Raw genomic sequence first — 27,529 nt, 5'->3', positions numbered from 1 at the left:
ATCTTAAAAACTAATAGGGCAGCCCCAGTGGAGCAGCAGTTTAGTGCCGCCTGCAGCCCAGCGTGATCCTGGAGACCCTGGATCGAGTCCCATGTCGGGCTCTCTGCATGGAGTCTGCTTCTCCCTCTGCCAATGTCTCTGCCTCTCATTCTCTCTCTGTGTTTCTATGAATAAATAAAATCTTAAAAAAAAAAAAAACTAATAGACAAACCTAGTTGACAAAATAAAGGGGATAATTTCATTTAAAAGTCGCATGGTGGGATCCCTGGGTGGCGCAGCAGTTTGGCGCCTGCCTTTGGCCCAGGGCGCGATCCTGGAGACCCCGGATCGAATCCCACATCGGGCTCCCGGTGCATGGAGCCTGCTTCTCCCTCTGCCTCTCTCTCTGTGTGTGTGACTATCATAAATAAATAAAAATTTTAAAAAGTCGCATGGTTCCTGTGAAAGAGATGTATAAGAATATTACTGTAGCAAAAGTTTCTACAAGAAAAGGAACAAAGAGACAGAACTAGAAAGTCACTGGATATAAATAAAGGTAATAAAGAAAGAGTCCTATTGGAAAATGAACACCACAGAAAATGAGGGCCATAACTGTCTTATGAGCTCTCAGGTTAAAAAAAAAATCCCACTGGGGACCTAGTAAACTTAAAATCTATTTTTATTGTTATGAGTCTTTCCTTATACTGATTTCCCCTGGGTAATGTCAGCTAGGGAAAACAAAATATGAAAACTATGGTAAGTTTCCAGGAGTTCCATCTCACAAGCACCCTAAGCAACAACTGTTAGTCTTGAAATGCATTTTCAAAATGTACAGACTTACTCCTTTCTCCCCTTGCATATCAGCCCAGGTACCCCAGCATATATTCTAATTGATTTTTATATTAGTTATAATCAAAATGCCTTCTGTATTAGTTTCCTAGGATGGCTGTGACAAGTTACCAAACTACCTGGGTGGCTTAAAACCACAGAAATTGATAGATACTCTCACAGTGCTGGAGGCTAGGTGTTTGTAATCAGGGTGCTGGCAGAACCATGCTCCCTCTAAAAATTCTAGGCAAGAATCCCTCCTTGCTTCTTCCTCACTTCCAGTGTTGCCGACAATCCTCTGTGTTCCCTGGCTTGTAGACACATCCTCCAATCTCAGCCTTGTCTGCACATTGCTTTCCCCTTGGGTATTTGTCTCTATGTCTAACGTTCCCTTTTGAAGGACAACAGCCATTGGATTAGGGCCCTCTTTGTAATTTGATTACAGCTAAAAAGATCGTATTTGCAAAAAAAAGTCATATTCACAGGCAAGAAGGGACCTGAGTTTTAAAGGAACACTATTCAACACAGTACTTCTCATCAAATGAATTTTTAGATTTCTAAATCCAGGGATTTTGCTTCTAAGAAGATTTGCTTAGTGGAATAATCTAACCTATCTTTATTCGCCTAATGAGATTAAGGTGTATCTTAATTACTTCTAGGCAGCCATTCATTCTAGTTCCCCTTAGCTTCATTTAAAAATACTCATCAGTATTTTTACACAAATAATACAGTAAGTTTGATCTTCAGTTCAGAGCTTCCCAAATTGCTTATTTTTAACCAGAAAATAGGCAAGAGTAGTTATTTTTCAGCAGTCAGGTAATCATGACAGACTCATCAATATAACAATGACAATATAGACAATATAACGATGTCTTTTTTTTTTTTTTTTTTTTTTAAATTTTTTTTTTTAATTTTTATTTATTTATTTATGATAGTCACAGAGACAGAGAGAGGCAGAGACACAGGCAGAGGGAGAAGCAGGCTCCACTCACCGGGAGCCCGACGTGGGACTCGATCCCGGGTCTCCAGGATCGCGCCCTGGGCCAAAGGCAGGCGCCAAACCGCTGCGCCACCCAGGGATCCCCTATAACGATGTCTTATTGGACTACTAAAAAATTTTAAGTTCCCACAAAGTGCTCCACTGCAACAAATTACTGTAATACAGAGAGAGTACTTACCAGGTGCTCTGAGATGCAGTTCTAAATTGGGAGAATGGAAAATCAATGTAGCCTACATACAGTGACTATATAATTACAAACTCATGAAATTATAACTCTTTCCACAAAATTATTACATCATTGTATCTTTTTACAAATAACAGAAGTTCAATGTATTTACTGCTCCATATGAATTTTTTAGCATAAGAGATGTATATTATCTAAAACCTTATTCTGTAATGTTGGAACACTAATGGGAAATATAATTGATTAGAAAATACTTATACAAAAAAGAAAGTATATTTGGCATTCCTACAACAAAGGAAGAAAAAGATTATGTTCCAACTGAAAAGCTTTTTGTTGTTTTCTTGCCTTTTTTTTTTTATTTTTTAAAGAAAATGTAACTGCATGGGGATCTGGGGTAAGGAAAAAAAGGACTTTTTTCCCCATTTCTAGCATGAACTCATCCTCCTTTAATTTCACTTCCACTCTATCATTCTCCCATCCACTCCTTTTCTGAAAAAGCGAGGATAAATAGGGAATACTTCTAGCTGTCAAAAGAAGACTGCACTGCAACATCTCTTCTCCCTCTTTCACCCAAACCTCAAACACTATGCTCAAGAGTCAACACCAGTATGCAGCATTTCCCCCTGGATGATTCTGAACTAGCCCAGGACTTATTTAAACATATGAACAAAAGGTTGGCTTTCTAAATGGGAACTTCTCAAGCAATGTCCTTTAGAGACACAAACTAGTATTTTAAGGCTGTATCTGATAAAAAGTGACAGACTGGAAAAGTACAGTGCTTTTTTTTTTTTCCAGCAACTGTTTCTACGGACACAGGTTGGTCATTTGCCATTTTTTGTTACTTATTTTCTTGTAAAATGAAGGAGGGAATTAAATTTGGTGGTATCTATGATTTGCTAACTATTTTTTATTGTTGTTTTTTGTTTTCTGCAATCTGCTCTTAAAAAAAAAAAATCAAAGCTCATCAACTTTTTTTTAAAAAACCCAGGCCATCTTCCAAAAAATCAGTATCTTATACACAGCACTTAGCACAGAGCAATAAAATTGAAAACCAACAACAAAAACACTCATATGTTTAGAAATTTTTAAATGTTTAACATAAAAACTTGAAACAAGTTATAAATTGTTTCTAAAATATAAATAATTTGAGTCATATGAAAGTCATGTATAGATTACAGAAAAATGATATATGAATAACAAAAAAAATTTAGGGATCAGAACTTCAAGGATGGTGCTAAAATACTACTAAGAGTAAATTTTACACTCCTAGATATTTGTAGAAAACAGAATAAATAATGAGTAAGTTAAACATTTAACTCAATGAGTTACGAAAAGAACACAAGCCAATTACTTTTAAAGTAAAAGAAAATTGGGCAGCCTGGGTGGCTCAGCGATTTTGCACAGCCTTCAGTCCGGGGTGTGGTCCTGGAGACCCGGGTTGGGTCCCATGTCAGGCTCCCTGCATGGAGCCTGCTTCTCCTTCTGCCTGTGTCTCTGCCTCTCTGTCTCTGTGTCTCAAATAAATAAATAAATAAATAAATAAATAAATAAATAAATAAATAAATAAATAAAATCTTTTAAAAAATAAAGTAAAAGAAAATAAACATTAGTAACAAAGGTAAAGCTGATTCTTGGGGGGGGGTGGGAAATAAGTATTTTTTAAAAAGTTACAGGACTGACCAAGTAAAAAAGCAAACGTGTTAATAAAGTAAGTAGAAATGAAATAGGAAAAAAAGAAAAACAGAAAAAAATGAAATAGGAGACACACTGATACAGAATTAGGCTTTAAAACCCCTGAAAAGATTTAAAATAAATACAGCAAAAGATAAACATGTTAAGTGTACACATGGTTATGTTATAATATTATATGGAATTTTGAATGTTTTATATATTTCATATTGTAGAAATTTCTCTCACAGGTAATTTGCTGGTATTTTATGACTTGAAATTTAAAATGGACTTCAAAGGGGCTCTAAAATACCTTGGAAAGTAAACATATGTGAATGTGAGCTTCAGCACAGATGATGAACTTAACAGTAGGTGAGAAGATGTGAGGCTTATTATCTGTTTGGATTTTTTTTTAAGATTTTATTTACTTATTCATGAGAAACACAGAGAGAGAGGCAGAGACACGGGCACAGGGAAAAGCAGGCTCCCCACTGGGAGCCCAATGTGGGACCTGATCCCAGGACCCACGGATCTCCACCTGATCAAAAGGCAGACACTCAATCACAGAGCCACCTAGGTGCTCTCACTATCTGGTTTTTAGGTTTCCTGTTTATATTTACTGCATTTTCTATAGCAGGGGGAACACTATGCTCTTTCAGGCCTGTCCAAACCTGATTTGTCCCCACACAGTGTTGGGTAAACAGCAGAAACTACCCAATTTCCTGATGATAGGCTTAATTCATTCACTTATTTATTTTGTTATTGTTGTTCAGATATTTATCATCTTCTCAGTGCACATAATGCTTAATGCTACATATACAATAAAAATTTCCCTAAGAGCCTACTCTTGGAGTAACTTCTCATGGAATGTATAGCCTCTAGGCACAGATGATTGTTTTAGTAGGAAGCAGAAGTGAAGGACATCTTTTGTTGATTCTGTTGTGCCTCCTATGTCCTCAGTTGGATCAGAAATTAGCAGTAAGAACGGGCAGAAGCCACCAAAGGCCTAGCCAGAAATTCTTGACAAACTGCCACTTTACCTTAATAATAATATCAAAACTACTGGGCAGCCCAGGTGGCTCAGCGGTTTAGCACTGCCTTCAGCCCAGGGCGTGATCCTGGAGACCCGGGATGGAGTCCACATCAGGCTCCCTGCATGGAGCCTGCTTCTCCCTCTGTCATGTCTCTGCCTCTCTCTCTCTCTGTCTCTCGTCGATAAATGAAATCTTAAAAAAAAAAAAAAAAAAATCAAAACTATTTATGGAGCACTTCCCCTACCCAAAGCTCTGGGCTATCTGTCTTCCTCATTTAACAGATGTGGGCAATGAAATGCAGAAGGAGTAGGTACTGTCCAAGGCCATACAAATATGAAGTGGCAGAGTCAGGATATGAATTCATTGGTCTGTCTAGCCCTAGCAATACTGTCAGTCTTTAAGTTTTATTGCCTTCAAACTACACACCTGTCCTGGACTTCAAAACAAAAGAAGTGCTTAGTTACATCTGTTAACACTACTCAAGAAAAATCTAAAAAAAAATTTTTCTTAATCGGAAAGATAGTATGAAAAAGCTAAAGGAGATAGCACTTACTCGGCTTAAAAATCTAATTGGTATGTGGCATACCTATTGACACCCCCCAGCCTCAGAATTACCAAAGCAACTACTCTGCCTTCCAGTGATGGTTAGAAGTACACTTCCAGATTTTTTGAGAATATCAAGAAAATAGAAAGATCAATGTGTGAACTCCAAAGGTGGGATTGGCCTGATACCTGTCATAGCGATTTCCTTGAGTTGAGGCTCTGGTCAAATACCATGCTCCTGCTTCGATCCCATCCCCTCTTGCACTGCTGTCTCTACCTCTTGCTCTATCCACCCTCTCTGGTTTCTATCTATTTCTCTCATGCACCAAGATCCTACATCAAGGCCTTTAGACCCTTATGCATACTAATTTCACTGTCTGAGAAGCTGTTCCCCTCCCACTGTGGGACCCAAGGAATTTAACAAAAATCCCCTACCCCTGGAAAAGCAGAGCAGGACTAACTCCATTTTGTGTTACACTCGCCATCTCCTGTATGACCCCCACGTGACCTGCTTATTGCTTAAGGCGCTCCCCCACCCTAGTCAAGCCAACGAGCACACCCTTACCAGAAACCAGCTCATTAGAATGTAAACCCCACCTTTTGCCCACCAAACCTCCCCGCCAATTCTGACCGGAGTGATAGGCTAGTTCAAACGGTCACCATAGGGTAAACTGTAATTCAACTGGCCACCTGCGTGTGGACCAACATGACTGTGCAACTTTCTATGTGTGTTATAATCCCATTGGCCACTGGCCCCTATAAAACTGCTATGCGTCTTAACCTCGGGGTCCAAGTCCCTGCTCCGCTGTGTCGGGTACACATGGACCCAAGCTCAAGCTTGTAAATAAACCATTGTGTACTTGCATCGGTGTAGGCTCCTTGGTGGTTTCTCGGATTCGCAATCTTGGGCACAACACCACTTAATATCGTTTTCCTACAGAATTCTTCTCTGACCAAGTAGACTAGGTCAGGTCTCCTATCAAATGCTTTGCTTTCAGAACAATGTGGACTTAATTCCCTTTACAGCACTTTCATAACTGTCATTAAAAAGCTCTTTTGGTAGCTATTTTCATTATGCCTGTCATACCTATTAAACTACAAGTTTTATGAGAGTGAGAATTGCATCTACTATTCATAGCTTCATCCCTGAGCTAATGGCATGTATTCAGTACACATCTATTGAATGAAGGAGGACTAAGAACACAAGTTGGGTATCTGAGAATTTAGACTTTTTTCTACTCTGTCATAAATCTCTCATGTCAGCTTTCCTAGACATTTAAACCTCAGTTGTCTACATTTTTAAAAGTTCTTTTTATAGGAATAATCAAGTCCACTTGCATCTATCTCCTTTCTACCTTTTATATAGAACAAAAAGGCTGCTATGATAAAACATCAGTGAAGCCCTGAACAATTACCCTCAAAATGGCTGTAAACACTCAAACCACTCACATCGAGGTACTTTATTCTCTGGTCTTTATTATGTTTTGTTTTGGTTTGGGGAGGAAGGGGGAGAGGGAGAGAGAGAATCTTAAGCAGACTCCACACTCAGCATGGAGCCCAACACAGGGCTCAATCTCACGACCCTGAGATCACGACCTCAGCTGAAATCAAGAGTCAAATGCTTAATCGGACTAAGCCACTCAGGCTCCCCTACCTTCTTATTTTTATAGTGGTCACCTATTCACTGGAAAATAAGTTTTTTAAGAAAATAACACTAATTTAAGACAACACCAGGGAATAATCTATGATTTTTTTTTTGCTTCAAATCATTTTCAAACTTTTCATAAGCACTTCTACAACTTCTTGTTCAATCATAATTACTTTAATGGCTCACCCTAATTTCAAAAAAATTTGCAACAGTAGATTTTTATAAGATACTATATAATGAAAAACTAATTCTATAATTAGAATTAAAGTAGGAATAATATTCTATTACAAAATAGTTGATTGGTTCCAAACATAGAATATCATGTTAGTGCTATTTTAATTTTGTTTTAACTTATGGCTGAACATGTCTTTTTAAGTTTATGGATAACACCTTGAATATTAACAGATGAAATAATTATTTAGATACTGAACTGGAAGAAAATCTTACACTAAAAAGAAAATAGAATTTTCTACTCAAATTGGTTACAAACAGAGCTTTGAAACAGAACTCATGCTGACACCAGCTGTCATTTTTCATTTTTCCCTGCTCTCAGCACTAAGATACCTGACCTGTATAAACTAGTAATGGGCCAATATATTTTCTTCAGGCTATAGAGTTAAGACTACTTGGAATCTTAACAGTGTCAATAAGGTAGCTGATACATTACACATGATGATGGACCTAGAGCAACCTTGCTTCGGTCCCAAGGAAAAGCAAAATCTACTTCATCACCAAGGAATTTTCTCCTATAATGCAAAGAAAATCAAATCATGAAATCTGAGACCTTCCTGAAACCACACTGATTACAAGATGGCAGAGGAGCATATGTCTGCATAAGCCTGCCAAGGAGAAAATGCACACACTGTCCAGTTCATCAAAAAGATACTAAATAGATGACTAGTCATGGCCAAAAAATAATGTTGGGAGACATACTTGGAAGAACTACTACATGTGAGGAAGAAACAACACTCTACCAATTTTTACATTAAATTTGTGTAACTTTTATTCTTCCTGTGTGTGTATGTGTGTGTGTGTTTGAGTGTGTGTGGGTACATGCATGCACATTGCGGAAGAAAGGGGATGGGTACTTTGAAGTACCTTGGCAGAAATATAACCAAATATCTTCTAGTCTGTTGGCAGGATGATGATGTTTTAGCTTAGTTACTCTTGTCCATAAAACTTCACATTTCCTCCAGATGAAAATAAAAATACGCATAGGCAAAAGATGGGCATAAGCACTGAACCATGTGTCTGCCATGTGCAACATATTTCAAACAGTTGTAGTTTAGAAGCCATGGCAATTCTCCATGCCGCTCAATACTCAGTCCAACCTCTATGGAGAACAAAGAAGAACTAAAAATAAACCCCAAGAGAAAAATGACTGAAAAAACGTGGCTTCCTGAGAAGGCATTTGGTTTTCTTTAGAATAACAGAAATTTTCTACTTAGAAATAATCAAAACTCACCTCAACCAAAAAAGGACATCTTTGCAATGTCTTACTAAAACAACTGCTAATGGAAATGTAACTTAAATATCTGCATTCTGAATCCTGTTATTGTGATTCTTTGTTTCCAAAGAGAAGGTAGGCTACAGTGGATAATAGCAGGAATTCTGGCACCAGACTACCTGGCTTCAAATTCTCAGGCAGGTTAAGTTAAACTTTCTGTGCCTTAGTTTCCTCACTTCAGAATGAGAATAACAATGGTACTACTGGAAGACTAAGTAACCTACCAAACATGGAACTCTTACCAGACTAATACCCGGCACATAGTACCCTTCCAACATCTGCTACTTCTCCAACCACCACTAGTACTTCTACTCTTTTATTCCTCAGTCCAGTTACCAGTATTGATCTGATTGGGATATCACTATGATTCAGATAGAATGTATGAAACAATAAATTCCTGATGGTAAAATGAGCACTTATGGGTTCATAATAATTAATTTGCAAAAATGCAAAATTTTGAGAATGATATATAACAGAAGCACAGCAAGTCATTTTTTTTTTTTAATTCCATTAAGGTGAACTCAATTAGCTGGAAAGAACATACCACCAATAGTTTTAAGGAAGCAAAATGAGTTTGGCTTTGTAAGGAGAATTGGTTGACTCTTCCAAGCAGCTAACATTAAATCCCTGGTAGTGGTTATTTATCACTAAGATTAGTCCAACAGCAACAAAAACAGACTCTCAACAGTATAGCAACATATGGTAATTATCAATCAACAAAGCCAGATGAGCTGACTAGGATTCCCATACACTCACCATCAGATATATGGCTTTTCCAGCTACATTTTTATTCACGAATTAAAATACTTTAAAATACTTATGTGCAGATATTATGGCTCTTGCACTAGTAACAGAGAAAATAAATGAGTCTTCATTCTGATATAATTCACTACTTAAAAAATGGAAGTATTTAAAAATGAGCAGCAGCTCAAACCCACTGGACCAGAAGGACAAGGTTTCCTGTGCTGAATCTATATGCAATTATAGAATCATCTCTATACCAGAAGATCCTAGAATTGAATCCCCCTACCATCCCCCATTACTCACTTCAATAATTTCTTATTTACTGGAAGAGTAACCATATATATATGGTTATATATATATATATATATAATATATATATAATATATATATATATTTCTTGTAGAATCCTGAAATCGTGATGTTTTTAAAAACTATGTCATCAGTTAGAAGCTAATGAAGGCATTAAATATAATAAAATTTAAAACTAGTTTAGCCACGGTTGGTTACCAAATATTCATGTTTCAAGAAAATATATAGAACAAAAAATTTTTAAAAGTCATTCTGGTTTTACTAGTCAGACTGATGTTAAGTCATGGCTAAACTTTCTCAGAAAATTGAGAAGAAATTTCTTGAAGTCATCTAATTTTAAAAATTGTGTATTTGTGGTGAACTTGGTTTTTATTAGTGTAAAAAGTTATCATGTATGTAGATATGACATCTTAAATTTTCTCTTTTCGTGAAGAGAACCAGTGTGAGGTAACTGCACATCCATCCCACAACCTGTAACACCTGTACCTGAAACCGCCCTTCATCCTGCACCTGGAATTCTGCTCTCAGAGCAAAAGTGCAGTGGTGAGTGTCTTTAACCTAAATCTTCCAGGCAGTTTGGCAAGAAGAACATAAGTACACATTCTGACTTATGGGTAGTTGCATCTGCCAAACATACTATCATTGCTTCATTAAATTGTTTCTCATATTCTATTTCCACATACTCAGTTTAAATATCTCCCTAAAGACAAAATCAAGACCAAAACCCACTTTGGTTTATGGCAAATGAACTATATCTCAAAAAAGCTGTTTTTTTAAAATCCCAGTTACTGTGCAGCAAAAGCCCCCCACCACCACCACCGAAGGACCAACTAACTAAGGAACTTTGGTTGATAGTCTGCCACTCAGCCATCCTCAAAATCCAGATCACTGAGTTACTTTACAAGATAAAGGTCTTCCCCCACTTTCACGAGCCAGGGGAAATGCCTGAACCTTGGATTTCAAATTAAAGGTGATTCAACTAAGAGCTTACATGACAACTTCTACAAATAGATTCATTTAAAAAAAAAAAAAATCCTCTCTAAAAGCACCTTCCCAGACCATGTGATTTGATTACTGTCTAAGTAACTAAGTATTATTCCCTTATCCAAGAGGCTCTGAAAACACTACTGTGGCGAGAATTCAAAATAGAGAACATGTTCCTCAAATGTAAGGAAAAGTTATAAATAAGAAGTGCATTTTGGAAGAGCAATGCTGTGGTTGGGTTCTCCTAAAAAAACAAATGGAAAACAAGTTTTTAAAAAGCTTGTGTATAGATTACTTGGCAACAGTGGCTGTTGCTTGCATTTCATGTCAAAGCCTCAAAATCAAGAGATTACCTAAAAGCCATTTGAAAAAAATACTAGTCTCCATTTCAGAAGATGCATCACTGATGGAATGGCATGGATAGCTCTGTATTAATGCATATAGCAAAATTTACACACCCACACCTGGTTTTCCTTTTCTTCTTTATCACTTATTCTTCTTGCTTCTATAGAAAGAACCAGGATTCTGGATGGTAATGCAGTTTTGAGAATCAATAAGGAAACTTTATACCCGGGATAAGCAAAAGTGGATTAACCCCTTTGTTCATAGCCACAATATATTTATAATGACACTTTGGCAGTTTAATAGCTATTTTTGTGCTCTCATGGCCGAAAAAGAAATAGTTTCAGCATTTAGGTACTATACAATTTTATGCAATGAACTTAAGAAAAATCTCTATGTCATAAAATGATATGTCAAGATCTTATCATTAAAGAAAAAGCAGACAATGCACAATGTAGTCACTAAACTCTAAACTATATTTTAAGGGATCCCTGGGTGGCTCAGCAGTTTAGCGACTGCCTTTGGCCCAGGGTGTGATCCTGGAGTCCCGGGATCGAGTCCCATATCAGGCTCCCTGCATGGAGCTTGCTTCTCCCTCAGCGTATGTCTCTGTCTCTTTCTCTCTGTGTGTCTCTCATGAATAAATAAATAAAATCTTTTTAAAAAATGAATTAAAAAATAAACTATATTTTAAATAAACTAAATTCTGTCACTAATAACAAATTGAGAACATTTTTTACTTAGGAATAAAGTCCACAATATTTTATACCACCGTATAATTATCTAGGGAGTATTTTTTACAAACAAAATAAGTTAAAAGATATCTTAAGAAATATGATTTGTTTAACATGTCATACGCCTTTTAAACTATTCAAGTGTTGAGCATTATGTTCATCATGGGGAAATAAGAAAATGAGACATGAGAAAGCTTGAATACAATTCAAGATAACATGCAATTTTCAATGGATTCTGTTCAAGTTTATAGAAGCTACAAAGTTATCATAAGCCAGGAAGGTCTTTGTTGTCCTGACAGTCAACATATTTAACGTTTTCTGAGTGAGCTCTTAAGGCTGTTCTCCACTAGAATTTTATTGCTGTCTTTGACACATTCATTGTGGAAAACAAAAAGATTAAGGCAGGATAAGAAAAAAAGTATCTCTTTTTCAAGGAAGTAGAATGAGCTAGAAATCTGACTTAGAAAAATGAGTGCAAAAGGAATCTAGAGAATCTGCGTTAAAAAGTCATTCTGGCAGGCAGTATCCTGCTAAGCTGGAAATCTTTCATGGAGCTTCAACCCCAGGGAGGGAAGACAGATGTGAACAGCAGGAGAAAAACGTTTTAGTTAAACAACAACAACAACAACAAAACCTCAGGCTTTCTCCTCGCTTCTGAATCAACTTCACAGACATTCTATTTCCAGAAGTAACAATAGCCATTTCAATTTGCTTAGAAATATTTTTAATGAAAATTATACTGCCATTCCACTAGAGTAAAAAGTTCCCTTGAGTCACAGTAACTTCTCCCACCCTCAAGGAGACACTTTCTCCTCTAGCACCCATACTCCAACACATAGCACTCACTCTCTTCGATTCCTTTACCTATTTCTAGACTTCAACCTTGATCCACACTCCTTTGCTTTCTTACCATCTTTCCACTGCTTCTATAGACATAATTTGAGACAATGATCCTTGAGTGCACTCAATTCACTTAAATGATGGGCAGTAACCAGTTGATTGCCAGTCAAAATCAATGCTGTATAATGCACATATCTGTACACACCCACCCTCAAGGATTAGGATCTTGATCCAAAGACAAGTTGAGAATGCTCACAGATAGTAGACTAGAAATAATTTGAGCTAATTAGACATTTAGCAGCTCTTACTTTTGATTATTATCATAAGCTCAAAAAATTTAACAGAAAAAATACCGTTTGAACAAATGATACTGATAACTGGTCATGGCCTTTCACTGGCAATAAATATAAGAAATCATAGCTCCACCAAGATATCTATTTTTACTTTTTCATCCAAAATAAATCTGCCTCATTCCACATCTATACATATTCTTGGTATGTATAATGAATTTAGCCATTCTTTCCTAATGTTCTAAAACTCTTACTATGGCTATTTTCCTGAGATGTGAAAAGTAAAACAGGCTTTGTGGTGGATGTGCCTCTACCATATTTTGCCCAAGGCAACTGACGTTACTGAAAAACTACCCAAACACATAACCAAATTTGAGAGAAATACATAAAAGGCTTTGAGTAGACCACCATTTCAGTTTAAGAATAAGAAAATAACAGTAATTGTTAGGTACATCCAAAATCAGGTATATATAAAATAAGTCTAAATAACATACATTTCAGTTTTCATGGCTATTCTATCTTACATAATATAGAATATATGGTAGATAACAAGGTGTAGAATCAGTTCGGGAATTCAGTAACCTAGATTTTAACTGTGGCTCTACTACCCCTTACTGTGTTATCTTCAGCAAGTTATATAACCTCTCTATACCTCAGTTTTCTGTCAAGTGTTTTGTGATAATTATATTTATAATCACAGGTCATTTGAGCAATGAATACATATAAATTCATGCGCCTGTCACATCATGAGCAATGATTTCAGTGATTATTATTATTAGTATTATAATACTGATTATCTAGAGCCTATATAACTGGCAACCAATGAAGCTGAATACTGGCAGCTTTCATCTTCAAGACAAAAAAAAAAAGGTAGCTAACAATAAAGCAGTAAACTGCATGGTTTAGATTTATTTGCTAATTCATCTATTCCAGTTGACTTTGTCTTAAGAATCTAAACCCACAGTTTGTCACAGTCAAAATAAAAAGATTTGGTTCCCAAAATATTCTAATCAATTGAGGCTTAATGTTAAAAAATTCTTTTAAAAGTTCATATCAAACACATAAGAGTTCTTCCTAAACTAAGAGGCAAATTCAGAATTTAATTTTTAAATGAACTGGAAATAAATGTAAGTGAAAGATGAGATTAATATGTTTTAGTAAAGGAACAAAAATCTTTTTTTTCTGCTTAAACCTTTTATCTTTGTATCCTTTGAAGAGAATGTTTTAATAGAACTTTAAAATTAGGACTATGTATCTATCTAACTGGAGTAACACTACCTTCAACAAGGCATAGAACATCCCTGCAGATAATACAAATCACTATCTTAAGGAAAGATCACTAACATACATTTCATTTTACTCTAAATATAAAATTGCGGTCAACAGCAAAATCCAGACTGTGAGAAAGCACATAGGATAAACAATTCATTTGGTCTTTCTTCAACAAATAAATTGTAAGGGAGAATAAAAAGAGAAAGATATGGGGAAACCAAGGGAATAAAAGAGATTTTTAAAAACTCATTAAATAAAACTTCAAATAGGCAAATTAAACTGCAGGGATACATGCTCAGGTGATAAAACCATAAACCAACGTGAGGAAATAATAACCATAAAAGTCACAATAGTATTTACAAGTCTCTAAGAGGAGGAGGGCAGGGCTCGGGTTTGCAAAGCAGCATACGGAACAGCTGCTCAAACTCTATTTTTTAATTGGATAGCATCTATAGGGTATTCACCTCAGTAATTTTTGTGCCAGTGTTATATTTTATAATTTAAAAAGTTTTTAAAAACATAATTGCAATCTAAAAGATTTACTAAAGTAGCGATTTTATATTTTTTCATGCAAATGCATTCCTTTTCCTACATTCATAGTCATACTCTTAAATAAATGCATTGCACCTGAGTTTCACAGATAAAGGTTCCATGACACCTGAGCAGAGTCATTTACTAGATTGGTATCTAGCCATTATTTAAATCAGGCATAATGATTTATTAAAAGATTTTATGTATTTATTTCAGAGAGAAGCAGAGAAAAAGGACCACAAGCTGGGGGGTGGGGGGTGGGGGAGGGACAGAGGAAATCTCAAGGAGACTTCTCCCCCAGAGCAGAGCACCTTGCAGGGCTCAATTCCATGACCTCAACATCACAACCTGAGCTGAAATCATGAGTCAGATGCTTAATGGACTATGCCACCTAGGCACCTCAATCTGGCATAATGATCCTTTTTAAGATTTATTTATTTATTCATGAGACAGAGAGAGAGAGAGAGAGAGAGAGAGAGAGAGAGAGAGAGGCAGGCAGAGACCTAGGCAGAGGGAGAAGCCAGCTTCTCGCAGGGAGCCCAATGTGGGACTCAATCCCAAATCCTGGAATCAGGCCCTAAGCCAAAGGCAGATACTCAACTGCTGAGCCACCCAGGCATCCCTGGCATAATGATTTTGATTTTAATTTTATATCATCATAAAAAACACAGACTTTTGTCATGATTTCATATACCTTTTATTTATTTCACTTCCAAAAGAAAAGCCAATTAAAAAAAAACACAAGGAGAGCCAGTGTGGCACAGTCTATTAAGAGTTGGACTCTTGGTTTCAGCTCGGGTCGTTATTTCAGGGCTATCAGATAGAGTCCCAAGTGCGGCTGGTGAAGTCTGCTTAAGACTCTCTTTCCCTTTCCCTCTGTCCCTCCCACTCGTGTTCTCCCCCCCCCATTCTTCCATAAATAAATAAATAAACAAACAAATCTTAAAAACAAAACACAGTACTCTTAGGAAAGCTGTTATGGGCTTAATTAACAAGGCAGGAAATCACAAATGTTGGAGAGGATGTGGAGAAAAGGGAAACCTCTTGCACTGTTGGTGGGAATGTGGACTGGTGCAGCCCCTCTGGAAAACTGTGCGGAGCTTCTTCAAAGAGTTAAAAATAGATCTGCCCTACATACGACCCAGCAACTGCACTGCTGGGGATTTACCCCAAAGATACAGATGCAATGAAACGCCAGGACACCTACACCCCAGTGTTTATAGCAGCAATGTCCACAATAGCCAAACTGTGGAAGGAGCCTTGGTGTCCATCGAAAGATGAATGGATAAAGAAGCTGTGGTCTATGTATACAATGGAATATTACTCAGCCATTAGAAACGACAAATACCCACCATTTGCTTCAAGGTGGATGGAACTGGAGGGTATTATGCTGAGTGAAGTAAGTCAATCAGAGAAGGACAAACATTATATGGTCTCATTCTTTTGGGGAATATGAATAATAGTGAAAGGGAATATAAGGGAAGGGAGAAGAAATGTGTGGGAAATATCAGAAAGGGAGACAGAACATGAAAGACTCCTAACTCTGGGAAACAAACTAGGGGTGGTGGAAGGGGAGGAGGGCGGGGGGTGGGGGTGACTGGGTGGCGGGCACTGAGGTGGGTACTTGATGGGATGAGCACTGGGTGTTATTCTGTATGTTGACAAAATGAACACCAATAAAAATAAATTTATTTAAAAAAAAACTCTCTTTCCCTTTCCCTCTGTCCCTCCCACTCGTGTTCGCCCCCCCCAATTCTTCCATTCTTAAATAAATAAATAAATAAATAAATAAATAAATAAATAAATAAATAAATAAATAAATCTTAAAAACAAAACACAGTACTCTTAGGAAAGCTGTTATGGGCTTAATTTTATTCCTCTGAAATTCTTATGATGAAATCCTAACCCCTCACTACCTCAGATTGTAACTGTATTTGAAGATATAGTCTTTAAGAAATAATTAAATTAAAATGAGGTTGTTACTATAGGCCCTAACGCAACATGAGGAATGGTCTATTTAAGATGAAGAAATCAGAGGGCTGGGTATCTGCCTTTGGCTTCTGCCTTCAGCTCAGGTTGTGATCCCAAGGTCCTGAGATCGAGCCCTACATAAGGCTCCCTACTCAGCGGGGAGTCTGCTTCTCCCTCTGCCCTCCCCCCCTGCTTGTGCACTCTCTCTCTCTCTCTCTCTCTCTCTTTCTCTTTTTCAGAAGAAGAATAAGAGGAGGAGGAGGAGGAAGAGGGGGAGGGAGGGAGGGAGGGAGGAAGAAGAAGAAATTAGAGTACAGACACACAGAGGGAAAACCACATAAAGGCAAAGGGAGAAGACACCAGCCACAAGCCTTAGAGGAAACCAACCCTGTTGACCTTGGTCTTGGCCTTCTGGCCTCCAAAATTCTAAGGAAATACATTTCTGGGGGCGCCTGGGTGGCTCAGTAGGTTACGTATCTGCCTTTGGCTTAGGTCATGATCCTGGGGTCCTGGGATGGAGCCCGCATAGGGCTTCCTGTTCAATGTCAGTTTGCTTATCCCTCTTCTTCTGTCTCTGCCCTCAACACGTGCTTTCTCTCTCTCTCAAATAAATGTTTTAAAAAGAAAATACATTTCTGTTGTTTAAGCCACTCTACGGTACTTTGTGATGGCCTTGGCAAATTAATACAGATGGTATGAAAATAATTTTTTGGAAAAAAAATAGTAGAAAGAAGAAAAAAGAAAAAAAATGAAATGCTACAATTTTAGTTGATTTCTAACGTTCAGTAGAAAGAAAACCTTGAAAAAATTCTGAGTCATTAGTAAGGAAAAGAGAACAGATTCGATGTAAAAAGAAACACCCCAAAATGCTAAGCACAAAGGGTAAGACACAAGGGAACCAGCAGGAAGTAAGTGGCTACTAAGTGAACTGGTGGGGCAGGATTCAGAGCTTTCAATGTGGTTCCTGGAAAAAACCCAGAGGAGAATTTTGAGTTAGGTTTTTAAATAGACTAGAAACAAATGGAGGTGATGGGTGACATCCAAGTGGTTTTCTTAAAGGGAGAAACGTCTTCTGGCAGAAGGGTTTGAATGAAGGTTGAATTTATTATTGCCCTAGTTTAAAAGGCTTGGGGGTTTTGCAAACCATCAATGAAAACAATGCAATTCTCAGACTGGAAAAAATCAGCAAAACTGTACAGAATGTCAGAGCTCTTGGTGTTACATATCCCATGGAGCCTAATGATCTCAGAGTGGAGAAGCTTTGTTGATTAAATACAAATTTCCTGAAAAGGGATATTATTGTAGCAACAGCAGATAGCTTTTTGTTAGATCTGCCCTCCACACTCATATGCATTTCATTATGCCACTCACAGGCATAAATAGAAATAGATGAACTGCCTGTTTCTTTCCCTCTTTAATTTGACAAAGGAATGAGATACACTGTGCATTCACAAAAGCATCATGCAAAATAGACAAGTGAAGCCAAATAAACAGGGAAGATAAGAGAATCCCAGAGATTCTAAATCTAGTTAATTTTTTCCAAGTCCAAACAAAATGGCACCATTTTCCTAAGTCATATCTGGAAGAATCCTGACATCCTTTCTGCAGTAAGGCAGTGAAATAAACTGACCAACCATTCAATCTGTCAGTCTTAACAAGTTTAGAGTAACTTTCTGGAGAGACTGGCATAAATATTATAATTACTTTACATGTAAAAATCAACAGATTTTAAGTCTTTATCAGAGATGCCTATGCATGATACAGAAATCTTGCTTGAAAAGCAAGATACTGGGCAGCCTGTGTGGCTCAGCGGTTTAGCGCCGCCTTCAGTCCAGGGCCTGGTCCTGGTCCTGGAGACACAGGATCGAGTCCCACGTCGGGCTCCCTGCATGGAGCCCGCTTCTCTCTCTGCCTCTCTCTCTGTCTCTCATGAATAAATAAAAAAAAATTAAAAAAAAGAAAAGCAAGATACTATAGTACATGTATATATGACAGCAACTATATAAAAATTTACAATATGTGCATAGGACAAAACAATACTAAAAGGAAATACAATAAAATGAAAACAAAGTTTACCTTGGTGATGAATTTAAGGGTGATTTTTCATTTTTCCCCACTTTTCTCTATTTGTAAGTTTACTAACATGAGTCTATTCAGAAAAATCTATTTTTTATGTTTTTTATATTCAGAAAAAGAAAGCAAATCTATATAAATGGCATTATAATTCTGATAAAGAAGAGGAAATCTGAACAGTGTTCAGAAGAAAATAAACACTTGACTAAAATGTATCATACCACACATGGGCCTAAAGAAACCCTTGAGTGGGATTCGATCTCACATGTCCTCAAGTTACATCATCAGTAGACTGGACAAAAATACACATTCCTATGCCTACAATTGGAAGAGGCTTTTATTTACAAGTCATCTTTTTCAGAGCTTACATAACAAGAACCAGTATCTGAGATTTCTCCCACCAGGTATTTAAAATCCCCAGGACTTCCCCGTAGACCTAATAAATTTACCATTTTACCAAGACAATGTCTTTCCCAACTGAATGCAAATCATGTACCTACCCTGGACCCAAGACTTCACTCTTGGTTCTCAGAGCTAACCTTAAAAAGGCAAATTTCAGAAATGGTTTTCTGTGACATATTCTAAAAAAACCCTTTGCACTACATTACTCCCATAAAATAGAACTCCAACAATTCCCACAGTACTAAGAATTCTTTTTCTGGTAACTGAAGGTTTATATTCACAAGTGTAATACAGTTTCTTGAAAAAATCTGAAATATAAAAACCCCAAAAGTGTATAATAGAAGTATCACTGTAAACTAAAATCATAATTGATATTTTAAAAATTCTCAAGAAATTTCCCCCAGAGGGAGAAAATTTTACTTACTTTAACTTCCACTGTCTTCCCTCCATGTTCAACATGTCTCTCTATGTATTCAGAGGACAGCAAATCACTGTAACAAACAGAAATGATGATTAAAAAGGATTTTGAAAATGTAAATCATTCGAAAATTGCCAAGTTTGTACATACAGCTTTAGCCCATATTTGAAAACAAAAGTAAAAATTTTTAGGTCTCCTTCTCTCTCTCCCTCTGTCTTTGTCTCTCTTTCTCTCTCACTCTCTGTCCTACATACATACACCCTAGTACTTCCAAAAAAAATATGAGGTAAAATCACCTGTCACCCCATTGCTTAGCAGAGCTTATTCTACTGATGTAGTTCAACAGTTCTAGGAAACTACCATTATTTGCAAGACATCTTATTCGTTCCATTTTTACTTTAGCTTTTATCAAATAGTTCTGATTTGCTACCATACATTACCATTTTTAAAGTGTGATATTTTAACCTAATATTCCTTTCCATCACAAAAACAGTGAAAGGGGCAAAAGAAGGTAGAAGAAATGAGAAGGAATATGCCTTGAGCATTTTTAAATAACCCTTTTGAAATCTCTAACGACATTCTTTTTTTTTTAACCATTTTATTTATTTATTTATTTGTTTGTTTATTTATTTATTTATTTATTTATTTATTTATTTATTTATTTATTCATGAGAGACACAGAGAGAGTGGCAGACACACAGGCAGAGGGAGAAGCAGGCTCCATGCAGGGAACACAATGAGGGACTCCAGCCAGGATCACGCCCTGAGCCAATGTCAGGCACTAAACCGCTGAGCCACCCAGGGATCTCCTCCTAACGACATTCTTATACAATTTTAAAATGTTTATATTTTCTTAAATATGCTTCCCTTTAATTCCATATATGTGAAAAAATTCCCCCTTTAATGGTGGTTCCTCAAGACACAACTTCCATGAAAGTCTCAAAGTGTTAAGATTTTTAAAGCACTAAAACTTAAGTAAAATTTATATTAAATAAAAATTTAAAAATAAGCTATAAATTTCTTATTTTAAGATTTTATGTATTTGAGAGAGAGAGTATAGAACGAGAGAGAGAAAGAGAAAGAGAGCATGAGCATGGGAGAGAGGCAGAGGGAGAGGGAGAAGCAGGCTCCCAGAGAACAGGATGCCCAGTGCAGAGACTCAATCCCAGGACCCAGCATCATGACCTGAGCTGAAGGCATATGCTTAACTCACTGACCCACCCAGGTGCCTCGAAGGTATAATTTCTAACTCTGTCAATAGATACTCAGCCAATTAAAAAATCTTCTTCACAATGCTCTGAAGGTCACCATACCAAAATTATCCCAGTCATTTAAAAAAATGTGAATTTCTGGGGCACCTGGGTGGCTCAGTGGGTTAAGCATCCAACTCTTGATTTCAGCTCCAGTCATGATCTCAAAATCATGAGACTGAGCCCTGCATCAGGTTCCATCCTGGATGTGCAGCCTGCCTAAGATTCTCTCTCTCCCCCTCCTTCTGTTCCTTCCTGAGCCCCCAACCTGCTTTTCATGCACACATGCTCTTTCTCTATTAATCTGAGTGCAAAGGCCTTCCACAGTAAGCACCATGCCTATAGTTGCTTGAAAGGTAAACAGAGTGATCAAACACTTGTTATTATTAACACAAGTACCATAATCAATTTCCTACAGTATCTGATCCCTACATTACCACTTAAGAAACCTATAATCACAGTCTAACTCCTTGTTTCACTTGTCTTTGGAATACATTTTCCTGCTGACATTTTGGAGGAACCAGCTAGGATGCTTAAAGCTGCAAGATGCAGAAAACACAACTAAATCTGGCTTAAACAATCAGGACATTTAAATCTTATTCCTTGTTAGAAGTTCTGGGACAAGTGTAATGTGATTTTTCTTCTGAAAATCTCTATATCTGTTAGATGAATAAATTTGAAGTTCACAAAATATATGCAAACACTTCTAAGATGACTTAAATATAGACAAGTAACTAGTAAACAAAATTTTGTTAGATGTGGCAGGATGCATAGGATGTGTAAAGTATAACTAAGAAGATCATGTATGTGTTACACATACATGTGTTACACGTGGATAGAAAGGGTTGGGTGACCAAATGATATTTGATATTCATGAGGCACCTGGGTAATAAATGCTCATTATATCACAAATATACAAAAGATACTAAATATCCAGGATACACTATTCATAAACACTATTAATGAGGTCTTAATTCAATCGCCTATTGGTGACATCCAGGGCTTCTCAACCTCCACACTATTGATATTTTGGGCCAGATAATTCTTTGTCTTGAGGAGTATCTTATACATTGTAGCATATTTATCAGCCTCTACCCACTAGGTGCCAATAGCATCGCACAGACACATTGGTCATGACTATCAAAAATGTCTCCAGACATTGCAAATGTAGACTCAGGGGTAAAACTGCTTTGGTTAATAAACACTGCTGACACCCATTTCTGCCCCAGGTTTTCTTTGCCCAAAAAACACAAATGGAATTCATGACTGTTCATCAAGCTAACTGGCAATGAATACCTCCTGACCAAGAATACTTATCTCTGTGTAACTCAGATACAGCAAATGAGTGTCATTAGCTTGAACTACCTTCCACCTATGGAGCTTGCCCAAACCTCAGCTCTAGTCTTTGAAATCACATCATCAGCAGGTAAGGTAGATGCAGCAGAGAGAGAAGGAGAACTTGGGAACACTGTGTGAACTGATCCTTCATTCAACCTGTACCCTATACTAAGTCTGCTAACCTACCCATTTCTTTCTTCTTGCTTCTCACCATGTCCTTTGTCCCTCAAATTAATCTAGCAAGCCATGTGACTTGAAGATTTTAATTTAGTCTGTGGGGGCTAGCTTGCCTGGAGGTACACTCCTGGGCTACTACCTATTACATTCAAGTAATTTCCCAAGGGCAGTTCCAGAGTTAGTTCATGTGGCAGCTCAGCATATATATGTGACCAGGCAAAAGTTCATCTTTCTGCTCTGCCACCAGTATGGTGAGCGACCTGTTCTCTTAACTGGTTTTGTTAGGGTCACGATGACCCTAACATGGTTACTACAATTCGAAGCATCTCACATAGATAAAAATATCCTAAGGTAGAAAAGCCCTGTATTTTTCTTTCTTTTTTTTCTCTTTTCTTTTCCTTTTTCTTTCTTTCTTTCTTTCTTTCTTTCTTTCTTTCTTTCTTTCTTTCTTTCTTTCTTTCTTTCTTTCATCTATCATCTCTCTACTTATTTATTTGAGACACAGAGACATAGAGGCAGAGATATAGGCTCAGGAAGAAGCAGGCTCCCCACAGGGAGCCCAATGCAGGACTCTATCCCAGGATCCTGGGATCACAACCTGAACCAAAGGCAGATGCTCAGCCACTGAGCCACCTGGGTGCTCTGTATTTCTTTAAAAGAATCAGTAAACTCTTCACTGAAAGCCCCTATTATTCATCTTCTCAAGTATGTTTTGCCAAAATTACCTTACTGAACCTCACCAAAACAAATCCTTTGACTGGGACATTTGCCTTTGAACAATCAAGTTCTCCTTCTCCAGAGCCTGGCATGAATATCATGAGTACTCAGAGCTGAACAATGTTAGGGGGAAGGAGGGTGGAGGAAAGAAGAGCCTTTGTGCAGCCAACCAACAGTTGTCTTTCTTGTCCTTTCTTTCATTATTTTCCTCCTTCCCTCCCTCCCTCCCTCCCTTCTTTCCCATGGGGATATGAGATAGTACTTCACAAATTTCAAAGGATTTCTAACAAAAGTGAAGCCCCATGATAAAAATCTGCCTTGTAAGCAAAACAGGTCATTGTTCTAGCATCCACATCTCACCCAGGTACCAGCAGCCATACCCTAGACAGGAGAGGCATCAGCCAGATGTTTACAAAGGACTGGCTCCCGAACTTATATCAGTCTCAACTTTCCAAAAGTGAGAAAGGAAAACTGCCATCCACAGGGAGTGTTTATTAGCAGAACAACTATTATCCCCTCTCTTGGGAATCTGAACAAGTAAATTCACAAGAAATCATTCAAAGAAAGAGAGGCAGAAAGTCAGAAATAAGCAGACACTTGAGAGAAATGGAGTTGTGCCAGTGGCGAATACCAGAGGGAAAACCCCAAATCTCTGCTGCTTAGGTCCTGGGATCCAGAATAGCCCATCCCTGATACTGAGTATCTGTGGGATCCTTTCTCCAACCGTCACATAAGTAAATTCCCATTATGGGAGCTAACATGAGTGAGATTAAAAGCAACTAGTTTATAACATCACTTAAAGAAGTTATGGTAGTAGTAGTAATAACAACCATAATTTTTTAAAAACAACTTTTGAGTTTTCCAGGTTTTCTTTTTTTTTCTTAAGATTTATTTATTTGACAGAGAGAGAGAGAGAGAGAGAGAGAGAGAGAGAACACAAGCAGGGGGAGTGGCAGGCAGAAGGTGAGGAGAAGCACGTTCCCTCATGCAGGACTTGATCCCAGGACCCTGGGATCATAACGTGAGCCGAAGGCAGATGCTTAACTGACTTAGCCACCCAGGTGCCCCTGAATCTTCCAGGTTTTCAAAGTTCAAGGAAATATTTTCCTTTGAATTATAAAATCTAGAAATTAAGAGAGTATGAGTCACCACATGAATGTAATTACAGCAAAGAAAACCCTCTGCTTAGAAATTATGCAGCTATTTCAATCAAGCCTCTACCTACAAGTAGTGTTGGAAAGGGCTCCATGTAATTTAAACTAAAAACAGCCCAGGCAATTGGGTTTTGTTTGTTTGCAGTACTGTGGAAGTCTGTTAAGTATTGTTATTTTAATTATTAGGCTGAAAAACATTCCATTTAAAATGTCACTTTTCCTCTACTGAAGCATAAAATCTTTACTACCATCTACTTAGAACCTAAGCAAATGTTCTTGAAGCCTCCTAAGGTAAAGATAATCAAAATTACCTTAAGCACTTTTCCTTAGATCGTCATTGTTTACTGTTAAAATAGGATCTATTTAAATAATTTCAAGTGTAGGAAAATGGAGGATGATCTCCTTAATGTTGAGAAATTTTACTTTACTGTAAATTGATAAAGTAGAATTTCCTCCATGATACTATGTGTGCACGCTAACTGTGAATTTTGAAAGATGAAAGTGAAAATCATTTTTAATCAAATTTTAAAGGCCACTTGTTTTACAAAGAAAGTAAGTAAATGTACTTAAAATCAGAAATGTATTCTGAGGACTTTTTTTTTCATTTGCATGCCATAATAAGCCTGAAGTAAGCAAAACAAAGACAATGTAAACATTCTCAGTCATAATGATTACTCTTTGTCTAGGGGACAACAGTCACGAAATATGAGGCACCTGGTTTAGTACAAAGATTCTGGAGTTTAAAAACAAAACTGGTATTTTGATTTCTTATCTAAACTCTGCCACTTACCTGCTGTGTAACCTTAGTCAGGTTATTTAATCTTTTTGAACATAATTTGCTCATTTCTAAAATGGAGATAATATGAAGTTAATAGGTATTAAACCAGTATGTACATGAAAATTAAACCAGTATGTATATGAAATCCCTCCCACATCAGGATTTCAACTCCCCTCCCTATTCACCACCTCCTATCCATCTTTCCCTACAACATTCACTTGAACTATTGGAGAGTTTTAAACCATGAACTTTTTCACTGTCCTTCCCTCCCTCCTGCCTACCCAATTTAGCTTATATTCCATGCTCTGTCATGATAATCACTCCCTTGCACACATTCTAAACTTCCTTAGTCCTCTTGCTCTGCTCTCTCCACTATGCTCACTTGGCCAAACCTCAACTATGATAGAACTTAACTCTTCTAATAATCAGTCTGTTCTCAAAGAGCAGAACATCCCAAAAGATGATGTGATGAATTTATGAGCACAATTATCAAGTGGTCCTGCTTATAGCAAAGCACTGCCTATATATCCACTAGATTTTCCTAGTCAATTTACTGTAAGAAGACCTTCCCAAGCTTTTCTCTACAAAGTATCCCTTCATCATCACTCTGTGTTGATGTCCTCAATTCTTTATTTACTGAGAAAATGGAAACAGACAAAGACTACTTCATCTTTCCTATTGACATACCAACCTGGACCCATTTCTGAACCAGTCTCTACATGGATGTAAAGAGGCATCTCAAAGTCAACACGGCTAATGCAGAACTCTCTCATCCAAATCCCAATATTCATTTCTACATTCAAAATATTAATTCAAAACAGTAAAGAAAACTGGGGCACCTTTACCAAGTGATCACTGCAAATCATCAGTAATGGAAGAAACCAAAATCTTATGCTCCTGAAGTGATACACCAAGAAGGACACACCATTTATGGTTTTCCCACTAAAAACACCAAACCAAGAAACAAATGGATGAAGAAACCTGAACCAGCAACAGATTTTCAAAAATGGCCTTAGAACAAAGATCTAACTGAAGGTACTACCAGTAAAATGTGACCTCAAGGTTAAGATCAAATCAAAGGATATGGTTTTAAGACCCTTTGTTAAGACCTCAGAAAGACCTAAGGCTGTTTTGCTAGGACTGTATCATCTATATAAAAGAATTTGTAAGATTCTCAAGGGCCTGCCTACCAGATCCTCAATTACACAAAAGAATTTTTAAGAATCTTAAAGGCAGGGGATCCCTGGGTGGCTCAGCACCTGTCTTCGGCCCAGGACGTGATCCTGGAGTCCCGGGATCCAGTCCCACATCGGGCTCCCTGCATGGAGCCTGCTTCTCCCTCTGCCTGTGTCTCTGCCTCTCTGTGTGTGTTTGTGTGTGTGTGTGTGTGTCTCATGAATAAATAAAATCTTTAAAAAAAAAAAAAGAATCTTAAAGGCAGTGTCCCAAGCATCTTACCTCAAAGTCTAAAAAATAAGGAGGGGTCTTTCCCAAAAAGATGTGTGGCTATGGTTTTGTCTAATGGGGTAAATCCTAATGAATTCACACAGAACCCACCAATGGAAAAACCACCAGCTTGGGTCAAAATGGACAGTCAACTCAAATTTCTTACACTCAGGAAGCAGACGGAGAGATACTTAGATTAAGGCCTAGGCCCATTACTTATGGAAAAGAAATGTTGACTCAAAGAGTACAGCCAAGAACCACAGGCAATCCACTCCCAGGAAGTAAAAGAGAGCCTTAACCTACACATTCGCTTTCCCCAAAACAGGGGAAACTGGTGATATACACTTGGTTGAATATCAGAATTTCAATAGACCAATGAAAGCTAAGTACTTCCTAGTTCTTTCCTTTGTAACTAAATGTGTGTGGAACCAATAACTTGTTTTTCTAGTTCAAGGGTCTATACCTGAGTCACTTCATCTAAAAAGTAGATTAAACACCAGGACCTGATTCAGATGATGACAACCTGAGCCCCAAAGTTTGAGCCTAATACTATAATGGAATGAGATTTTTCAAGAGTGTTTGGAGGAATTTACTGCATCTGCAGGAAATATAAATAATTTGTGATCAAAGGATGGCTACAAATTCTTTGTCACTCCTCTTACAGCCAAGTGAGGCTGTTTCTCCCCCCCCCCCCCCTTGAATCTGAGCTGGCCTTGTAGCAAAGACAACGAACATAAGTGAAACTGTATAACATCTGAGATTCCCAGTTTTTACTTTCATATATGTACTTTTCTCCCATCTTTGAATCTCTGAATCCAGCCATCAAGCTGTAAATAAGCCTAAGCAACCACATAATAATATACTTTACACTTGTAGAGAAGAACCAGAATCCCTAGCTTATAGCCCCAGCTGAATTTCCAGCCAATGCTGGCACCAATTTCCAACCATGTGATTGAGACCATCCTGGATCTGCCAGATTTCATAGTGCCCCAGATAATACTATAGAAAGCAGAACTGCCCAGTCAACCCACAGAATTGTGCAAAATAATATACTAAGGCAATAGGCTGGTCATGCCTGCTTATTCTAACCATTCAGCAATTGTTAATAACGCAGGGATGCCTGGGTAGCTCAGTGGTTGGGCGTGTCTGCCTTCTGCTCAGGGCGTGATCCTGGAGTGCTGGGATCGAGTCTCACATAGGGCTCCCTGCATGGAGCCTGCTTCTCCCTCTGCCTGTGTCTCTGCCTCTCTCCTTCTAGGTCCCTCATGAATGAATAAATAAAATCTTTAAAAGAAAAAAAAATTTTTATTTGTTAATAGTCCACAAAATTAACGTCATGTTTTCCTTGGAGCAGGCTCCAAATAAGCC

At 37.6% G+C, this 27,529-nt stretch overlaps 1 protein-coding gene across 10 annotated transcripts in view; it reads right to left on the bottom strand.

The window, feature by feature from the left end:
* The window catches only part of ADAM22 (ADAM metallopeptidase domain 22), a 233,088-nt gene that overhangs the window by 94,415 nt on the left and 111,144 nt on the right, over positions 1 to 27,529 (bottom strand). For all 10 annotated transcript variants that reach the window (XM_055307391.1, XM_055307393.1, XM_055307392.1 and 7 more), the window contains exon 4: positions 19,308 to 19,374. In XM_055307391.1, coding sequence (XP_055163366.1) covers positions 19,308 to 19,374 — 67 coding nt within the window. The remainder of the gene's footprint in view (positions 1 to 19,307; positions 19,375 to 27,529) is intronic.

The sequence above is a fragment of the Nyctereutes procyonoides genome, unplaced genomic scaffold, assembly GCF_905146905.1.
Source record: "Nyctereutes procyonoides isolate TBG_1078 unplaced genomic scaffold, NYPRO_anot_genome, whole genome shotgun sequence".
Lineage (NCBI taxonomy): Eukaryota > Metazoa > Chordata > Mammalia > Carnivora > Canidae > Nyctereutes > Nyctereutes procyonoides.
This window is presented reverse-complemented; position numbering and strand designations above follow the sequence as displayed.